At 59.7% G+C, this 9315-nt stretch overlaps 1 protein-coding gene across 1 annotated transcript; it reads left to right on the top strand.

Annotated features, from left to right (window-relative positions):
• The first annotated feature begins 6 nt into the window (after window positions 1-6).
• On the top strand, window positions 7-9309 carry LOC103615213 (uridine-cytidine kinase-like 1). The gene is made up of 13 exons (XM_008633231.2): window positions 7-109; window positions 333-503; window positions 948-1019; window positions 1266-1455; window positions 1551-1612; window positions 1896-1912; window positions 2650-2748; window positions 7527-7620; window positions 7735-7797; window positions 7890-8012; window positions 8087-8194; window positions 8272-8428; window positions 8562-9309. Exons 1-13 carry the CDS (start codon window positions 92-94, stop codon window positions 8633-8635), a joined length of 1248 nt encoding a protein of 415 aa, XP_008631453.2. The 5' UTR covers window positions 7-91; the 3' UTR covers window positions 8636-9309.
• The last annotated feature ends 6 nt before the right edge of the window (window positions 9310-9315 follow it).

Raw genomic sequence — 9315 nt, 5'->3', positions numbered from 1 at the left:
GGGCCTGTGCGGCGGCAGCGCCTCAGGCAAGACTACGGTGGCGACGCGGATCATCGAGGCGCTGGACGTGCCCTGGGTCGTGCTGCTCTCCATGGACTCCTTCTACAAGGTGCGGGACGGGGGTGCAGGGGTCCGGTACAGCGCTGAGCGGTGCCAATACTCGCGGTTCCAAGGCGCGGCAGAGCGGCGCTGATGCTCGGGGCTGCAGGGATCCGGTGCGGCACTGAGCGGTGCTGGTGCCTGTGGATGCCAGGATCCGGCGCAGTGCTGAGTCGTGCTGGTGCCCCGGTCCGGGCATCCGGCATGGCGCTGAGCAGTGCCGGTGCCTGCAGGTGCTGGATGAGGGGCAGCAGGCGCTGGCAGCCCGCAGCGACTACAACTTCGACCACCCCGATGCCTTTGACTTCGAGCTGCTCGTCAGTGTCCTGCGCAAGCTCAAGAAGGGCAAGAGCGTGAAGGTGCCGGTGTATGACTTCACCACGCACAGCCGGCGCCGCGAGTGGGTGGGTGCCGCAGGGGTCGGGCTGGGCCTGGGTGGCAGAGTAGTGGGAAAGGGGAGCACCTCTGGGGTCTGCAGGGCCTGGAAGGCTAAAAGGGAAGGGGCGGCTGGGGGGCATCAGGAGGGGGGGGCATCAGGATTCTGGGGAGACTGTGGGTGGATCTGCAAACAGGCCTGCACAGATATGAGGAAAGGGCTCAGTGTGAAGGGGTGCCAGGGGCTGGCATTGGGGAGAGGATCTGTAGCAAGGTTCAGGGTCTGTCCTGGGCTGGAGCATCATGCACAGGGATGAACTAGGGCTCCAAGACATTGGGTGCTGTGGAACAGTTATGGGAGCCCCAACACAGTGGTGAGAGCCCAGGGGCATCAGTGCACTGTCTGTGTCAGTGTTGGTGCTGCCGTGGCACATGAGAGAAACAGGACAAGCCCGGCTCTTGTCTGCCTGCAGAAAACAGTGTATGGGGCCAATGTCATCGTGTTCGAAGGGATCCTGGCCTTTGCCAACAAGGAGCTGCTCAAGGTATCGCTGCCTCAGGTGGCCGCTGGCCCGGGAGGGGATGTGCTACAGCAGGACAGGCACTGGCCTGTGTGCCACTGCAGCAGTGGGGGCTGCGGAGGGAGAGGTCATCCCACTTGCTGCCAGAGCACTACGTGTCAGAGGCCTCAGGGGAGGTGATGCTGGGTGCCATCGCTGCGTGGTAGAGGGGAGTAACACAGGTATGATGAGAGCTGCATAGGGGGGTGCTCACCCCTCCCAGTTTTCCAGCTTCTGGACATGAAAGTGTTCGTGGACACGGACTCTGACATCCGGCTGGTGCGGCGGCTGCAGCGTGACATCATGGAGCGCGGGCGTGATGTGGCAGGGGTCATCAAGCAGTACAACAAGTTTGTGAAGCCAGCCTTTGAGCAGTACATTGAGCCCACCGTGCAGGTTGCTGACATCGTGGTGCCCAGGGGTGAGGCCAGAGCTGACCCCAGCGCTGGGAGCGGGTGTTCTGGGGCAGGGGTGGGTCAGCCTCCGCCCCACCCGGCTCCTCTGCTCCACTCTCAGGTGGGGAAAACTTCGTGGCGCTGGACCTCATTGTGCAGCATGTGCACAGCCAGCTGGAGAAGGTGAGCCAGGGGTGAGGAGGAGAAGGGTCCTGCACGCAGAGGGCGGGATGTGGCTGCGCACAGACCTGTGCTCCTGGAGCACCTGGGGGGAGTCTTGACATCGCCCCTCTGTTCTCAGAAGGCCCCGGCATGGTGCTTGGGGGAGCAGATCTGTGAGGCGGGCACTGGGGAGGAGGGTGGGGAGCCACCTGGGTTGTTTTGGTGGCTGTGCTGGCCTGTGAGTGACTGACAGGGTGTCCTTCCTGTTCCCCTGTGCTGCGCTGATGACCTCTCTACCATCCAGCGGGAGATTACAGTCAGGTATGTGGGACCCACCACTGCAGAGGAGCCAGTTCTGGGTTGGGGTGGGGGGCTGCTGGCATCCACTGGATTCCAAGTCTTGCTGCCTCTCTGTCCCTGCTGGCAGAGCTTCGCTGACGTGCCTAAGTGTAGCTTCTGCTCCCCGGTGCTGCAGAGGCTGTTGTCAGCTTCCTGGGGCCTGTCTGGCTGCAGCTGTGGGCTCTGCATGACACATCCTACACTGTAGCTGATGCATGTGGCCAGGTCCCTGTCCTGGTCCCATCCCTGTCTGGAGCAGGGCTTCTGCCTCAGCTGCTGGGTTGTCCTGGGCTGTTGGCTTCAGCAGGGAAAGTGCCGTGTGTGGTCCATGTTCCTGGCAGTTCATGTCCCATCTGAGCAGGACAGCCCTCATCCTTTGCACAGTGTGCAGCCCGATCCTGGGGTGCATGGCAGTGTCCTGCCCTGCAAAGCTGCTGGTCCTGGTGCTGGCCAAGGCTGGTGCTGCAGAGGCTGCAGCAGCAGGATGTGTGGTCCAGGAGGTTCGCTCCAGTCTTTTTGGGTAGTCCAGCTTTGGGATCTCATACCTGGCATCAGACTTGGGGCCTTCTTCAGGATCCAGGCAGGAAGGCCAAGCACGATGCCCACCTTGCACAGGGGTTCTCCTGGAGCCTTCCTTTGGCAGGGTCATGTCCTTCCAAAGGGCCCTATGTTGTGGCTCTGCGTGTGCTGCACAGCTCTGACCCCCTTCCTCACTGCAGGGCAGCCCTGGCCTCCGCCCACCAAGGACAGCCACTGCCAAAGACGCTGAGTGTCCTGGAGAGCACGCCGCAGGTGCGGGGCATGCACACCATCATCAGGTACATCCCTGCCCCCAGGCCTGTTCTCTAGGCTGTTTGGTGGGGTCACACCACAAGGCCTGGGGTGAGTTCTTCCCCTTTGCCCCTGGGACCTCAGTTGTGGGTGTTGGCCTGGAGCAGAATAGCTGAATGGAGCTGGCCCTGGTCCCACAGGCACTTCTCTGGTGACCAGATCTCTGCACATCTGCTTTGGGTGATTCCTGAGCCAAGGGCAGGCTTTTCCTACAATGGGAGGGGACTGGTTGGCTCTTTCCTCACTGGAGCACAGGTGGAGCAGCTGGTGGCATGGAGCAAGGTACCCCTTGCTCCTCTCCCAGGACACTTGCATTTAGAGCCACCTTAGAGAAGGGACCTGGGCAGGTGTTTCTATGACTTCACCACTCTTGATCTTTTCATTGCCCTCTGATGCTCCTTTTCTCCAGATGACTGTAGCATTAGTTAGAGGAGGGTCAAGGGCTTCAGGACTACTGAGAGGTTCCTTGTTTTTGTGGCTGTAGACTCTGGCAGCTGCCACATGTGTTTCTGCCCAGCAGAGAGGGGATGTTGAGCTCAATCAGGTCCTCCTGTGCCTGCTCATTCTGTGGCTGCTATGGCACCTGTATGTTGGTTTGGAAAGTGTAACCTTCTGTCCCTATCAGAGACCTGGAGAGGATCGAGTGCACTTTCAGTAGGTTTGCAGATGACACCAAGTTGGGTGGGATGAAGGCTCTGCAGAGGGATTGGGACAGGCTGGATCGATGTGCTGAGACCAGCGGTGTGAGGGTCAACATGGCCAAGTGCCAGGTCCTGCCCTTGGGTCACAGCAACCCCATGAAGTGCTCTAGGCTGGGACAGAGGGGCTGGAAAGCTGGAAAGGCCTTGGGGGTGTTGGTCGACAGTGGCTCAACATGAGCCCAGGTGGGCAAGAGGCCAATGGCACCTGGGCTGTCCCAGCTGGGCACTACTGGGGCACCTCCAGTCTTGGGGCAGTTCTGGGCCCCTCCTGACAAGAGAGACATTGAGAGGCTGGAGCATGTCCTGGGAAAAGATCGGAGCTGGGGAAGGGCCTGGAGTCCCAGGAGCAGCTGATGGAGCTGGGGGGGGCTCAGCCTGGGGAAAAGGAGGCTTGGGGGGACCTTCTCGGTCTCTATAGCTTCCTGACAGGAGGATGCAGCCAGGTGAGGGTCAGGCTCTGCTCCCATGGAATAAGGGACAAGAGGAAACTGCCTCAGGCTGCTCCAGAGATTTAGGTTGGATATTGGGAACAATTTCTTCATGGAAAGGTTTGTCCAGCCTCCTCACAGCTGCTCCAGGTAGTGATGGAGTCTCCATCCCTGGTGGAATTTAGAAACCACATGGATGTGGCATTTGGGTAGGTGGGCTAGAGGTGGCCTTGGCAGTGCTGGGGGAGCAGCTGGACTTGATCGCAAAGGGCTTTTCCAACCCAACAGTTTATGATCTTCTGATACTCATGACCACATGCAGGCTGGGCACCTCCTTTCCTTCTCCTGACTCCTTCCTCCTGTGGCAGCACAGGCTCAGAGACAGGTCACAGCAGTAGAACAGGTGATGTGGCAGCTCAGGTGGCCCTCTGCCAGTGCCCATGTCCCTCCCCCAGGCTGTGGCTCCACCTTTGTACCACAAGTGCCTGATGACCTTAATCCTCTGAGGCTTAGGCTGTGCTGAGCTGCCCTGGGAGTGGGTCGGGCTTTGCCTGGGGCTGCAGGGCTGCAGCACTATTGGCCTCACGTGGCTGTGGCTGTCCTGATGCCACGTGGGAGCAGGGCCAGGGGTGGCAGGGAGGCAGCTGAGCCCATTCCAGATGGTATATAAGAAATGCCACTTTTCTGAGGAGCATTGACTTGGCCTGTCAGCTACCCCCTCAAATCCTGCTGGGGCAGTGCCTTTCCTGAACCTCTGAGCTGAGGAGCTCCCCTGGGTGTGTGTGTTAGGGGACGGCGAGGCAGCATGCGTTTCTGGTGAGACTTGGCAGCACTTGTTGGCTTCTGTGTCACTTGAGCATGACATGGGGCTGTTGCTGGTCACCACATATGACCCTCTGCTCCCGAGGTGCTGCTTTTGCCTGGTGCCCTTCTCTCGGGCTCTCAGAGACCTGGTGAGGATCAAACACACCTTTTGCCACATTTCCTGCACCTCCATGTGCAAGGTTACTGCATCTTGGCAGATCTGTCTCTTGTCTTTATTAATTGAATCACACAGTGGTTTGGGTGGGAGGGACCTTTAGAGGCTACCTAGTTCAGTCCCTGACATCGGCAGGGAACCTTCCACTGAACCAGGTTTCAGCTGCCGCGGTGCCACTGGCCCTACACACAGCAGCAGTGCTCATGGAGTGCTGCTGCTCCCACCAGCACAGCCTTTCCAAGCACCTTGACACGTCAAACCCTGTGCCTGCATCACCGCAGAGCTGTGAGCCAGGATTCTTCTCCCTCCTTTTCCTGTCCGGTCTTTCCCAGTGCAGTTCTCTAGGATGCAGATGGTCAATCCTGGCATGCCAGCCAGCACCATTCCCTGTTGTTCCACACCAGAGGCTCCTCATGCTCCACCCCTCTGTCTGCTGGGAGGGTGTTGGTGGCAGCAGATGAGCATCGTCATGGCAGATCCAGGCTGGCATCCGGGGGAAGCGCTTTCTAGAGCAATTTTCTGCTGTCGTGGAGAGACAGAAACTGAAAATGAGTCCCACACTGGAATAGCTGCACAGTTTGAGTCATGAGGCTGAGAAGAGATGGAGTATGAAGGATGCAGTGTCAGGATGAGGGGGAAAGGTATCCCATTGCCAGAGGGCATGTTGCATGAGATACTGGGAAGAAGTTCTGTGAGGGTGGTGAGGCTCTGCCACAGGTTGCCCAGGGAAGCTGGCTGCCCCAAGGTCAGGTTGGACAGGGTCTGGAGGAATGTGGTCTAATGGAAAGTGCCTCTGCCCGTGGCAGGGGGTGGGACAAGATAACCTTTAAGGTCCATCCCAACACAAACCATTCTGGGATTCGGTAACCCATTCATGCCCAGATTCATGCCTGGCTGTACCAGCTGGCTCCAGTTCATGTGCAGAGCTGATGCCATGATCTGGCCCCAGGTAGATGCTCTTGGTCCCTCTGTCATCTGAGCATGCCAAGGAAAGCTGAGGTCCTCGGGAGAGCCAGCTGTGGTGCTGCCATGCCCAGCTGCAGGCTCCCAGTGTGCTGAGGTTCATCTGCCTCCTCTGTGGATAGGAGCAGCGTGTTTCCTCAGGCTTCACCCAGGCAGTGACGCTGTGGGGTGAGGGGACTGCTATGGGGACAGCGATGGCCCCTTTGGCAGTGCTCTGCCAGCTGAGGAGGTGGGATGGCAGCACTGATGGAGTGATCCTGGTACCCTGCTGCTGCCAAGCATGTCTGGGCTGTCCTCCCTTGCACAGCCCTTCCCCCTGCACTGCTTGCGTCCTGGGCAAGGAGAAGCTTCAAGGTTGTTTGTGTCTGTGCACTTGGGGCCAGGGGTGCTCCCCCATCCCCAGAGAAACCTGCCTCTGTGGGAGCAGTGTGGGGCCTGTCCCACCCAGCCAGGGGCCAGCACAGCCGCTGTGGGTTTCAGTGGGGGCAGCTGGCTGGGACAGGACAGGCTGCCGTGGAGGCAGGGAGGCTGCTGGGCTTGTGCTGTTCCCAAGCTGCTGTGGGTGGATGTGGGGGTGCAGTCCACCTGTGCGTGCATGCTGACAGCCCACACTGGGAGCCATAGGCAGGGTGCCTGTTCCTTCCAGACCAGAACTGATTTTCTGCCTTCCCTGGCGGTGCTGGCTGTGCCCAGGGATTTGGGATGTCCGTATGCCGTGGTCACTATGAGCGACCCTGGAATGGCTGCAGGAACACACAGGGACAGCAGTGACTGTTCATCCTCCTCCGAGTGCCTCATTGGGGCTGTCTGTCATCCAGCAAGGTGTAAGAAATGGCAGATGATGTCTTAAAATACAGAGTAAAAATATTCAATATCCTTCTGCCTCTTCAGGAGTGTTGCCAGCTCCACCTCTTCCATCTGGGAACAAGGAGTGTCTGTGGGACGTTTTTGTCCTCATGTTCCCCACGAGGCTGGTGGCCAGGGGTGCTCCCAGTACGAAAAGCTGTCCACTTCCCCTCTGCCATGGGGTTAATGCCCTGCATGCAGGGCTGGCTTTACCCCTCCTGGGGGAGGGGAGAGGTTTCCTGGGAATTGCAGCCCCATGGTAGCTTTGTTCTGGTTTGTGTTAGTTTTACTTCTAGCTGCCTTCAGTACATCAGAGCTGTGAAAAGGGCACTATGGGTATTTCAGAGTCACCTGGTTCTTGGCAGTGCTTTATCTGACTTGGTACGTAGAGGGGAGAGCTGGGGACATGTTCAACTTTTTTCTGTCACCCAGCATGCTCAGCCATGGTACACTATGTCCCCTTCCACAGCGGGGTCCTAGTCCATCCTGGCTCTGCTCCTGTTCCCCCCCTGGGCTCCCCAACACTCACCCACTGCTCCTGAGTTTGTGCTGCTCCAGGACTGATGGTCCTGCCTGACCTGTTCCTACTCCCCATTCTCTCCCAGCTCTCTGATGTCTGTAGCTGGTTTTGCATCTCCCTCCTGGGGTAGCTAAGCCCCTCTCTTGCCTCTGTGGTCCTGTCTAAGACTACAGCTGAGGTCTTAGTGAGCCCCAAAATGCTGGTGATCACTGACTGTGTCACTCCAAGAGTGCTCTGGTTCCCACAGACTGGGACTGCTCGCCATGCTGGTTGTCTGCAGGGGATGGCAGGGGCTCTGTTCCCGCCTCACATGTGTCATCCCTTCCAGGAACAAGGACACGACCAGGGATGAATTTATCTTCTACTCCAAGCGCCTGATGCGGCTGCTGATCGAACATGCCTTGTCATTCCTGCCGCTGAAGGTGAGTGACCGCTCTTGGGTGCAGCCACAACCCCGTCCCCATCTTCCCTGCTGGGTGCCCCCAGTCACATGGGGTCTGGCTCCCCCCACACTTGCTGTGCTCCCCTTTCTGCAGTCGGTCACTGTGGAGACGCCCCAGGGCACGATGTACGAGGGGAAGCGGTTCCACAGGCAGCGGGTGAGACACGATCCCTGCTCCCCATGAGTGCACAGCTACTGGGGTTGGCACGCATTAGGAGCACCCAGCACGTGTCCCTGCCCTTCTCCCAGATCACCGGCGTCTCCATCCTGCGAGCAGGCGAGACCATGGAGCAGGCCCTGACCGCTGTCTGCAAGGACATCCGCCTGGGCAAGATTCTCATCCAGACCAACCTGGACACAGGGGAGCCTGAGGTGAGTCCTGCTGCAGCCTGGCACACAGCCATGCACCACTGGCCGGTCACCAACCACCCTCCTTCCCTCCCCAGCTCCACTACCTGCGCCTGCCCAAGGAGATCAGCGAGGACTACGTCATCCTTATGGACAGCACCGTGTCCACGGGGGCCGCGGCCATGATGGCTGTGCGCGTCCTGCTGGTGAGGGGCCGGGTAGGCAGGTGGGGGCATGGGGCCCTCTGGGCCCAGCTGGACGCTCATACCCCCATGTTGCACAGGACCACGATGTGCAGGAGGACAGGATCTTCCTGCTGTCGCTGCTGATGGCGGAAATGGGGGTGCACTCCGTGGCCTATGCCTTTCCCCGCGTCCACATCATCACCACTGCTGTGGACAAGCGGGTCAACGAGGAGTTCCACATCATCCCGGGCATTGGTGAGGGGGACCAGGGCATGCTGTACCTCGTGGCCAGGGTCAGCAACCCTAGGGGTAACCTTGTGGCCACACTGAAGGGACTGATGGGGCTGGTGCTGATGCTGACCCTTTACTTTGTCCCTTTCTTTGCCAGGTAACTTTGGAGACAGATACTTTGGCACCGATGGCCCCTCGGCCTGGTGTGAGAGTGACAGCATAGACTGCTGAGCTGGCTGGCCACAGGACCACAGGCCAGGCCTGCTGCAGGGCTGACCCCTATCCCTGCCCCCAGGAGAGGCCCTGAGCTGCCAGCCATGCCCACCTGCCAGCCCTTGGCTTTCTGGACCTGCACAAGCCCCTGCTGCTGGCCTTCCTCTGCCCCAAAGGACCAATCCTCCCCAGGGAGGAGGAGAGAGGGATGGCCTCTCCTGTGGCCCACGGAGAGGGGACATTTAGGGACATTCCTTGCTCCCAGAGCCGTGCCTCAGAAGGGAGTGGTGGTCTCCCTGCGGCTGTGCCTGAGGGGGTGCTCACCCTCTACCCAGGGGAGGAGGGGGATGGGGTCCAGTCCAGGCGTGCTCCATGCCTGGAATCCGTATTTATTTGTATTTATTGTGGGCAGCCCCCGGCTCCAGCGGGACCCTCCGACATCAGGGACTGGATCTCATGGATCTGCTGTGTCCCCACCAATCCACACTCCATCCCTGGTCCCAGGAGCTGGGGGGTTGGCACCCGGCTGCTTTCCCGGTGCTGTCCCATCCTCGGTGCGCAGAGCGGTGCCGGTGACCGGGGGATGGCGAGGTGTCCGCGGTGCTGCCCTTGTTGCTCAGGTTCTTTTTCAAAGGGCAGCGGCAGCCTTGCCCCCACCCCCTCCCCCACGGGCGGCAGCAGGAGGTGCCGGGGGCGGG

This window comes from Corvus brachyrhynchos, unplaced genomic scaffold (genome assembly GCF_000691975.1).
Source record: "Corvus brachyrhynchos isolate BGI_N302 unplaced genomic scaffold, ASM69197v1 scaffold25, whole genome shotgun sequence".
NCBI classification, from domain to species: Eukaryota; Metazoa; Chordata; class Aves; order Passeriformes; family Corvidae; genus Corvus; species Corvus brachyrhynchos.
This window is presented reverse-complemented; position numbering and strand designations above follow the sequence as displayed.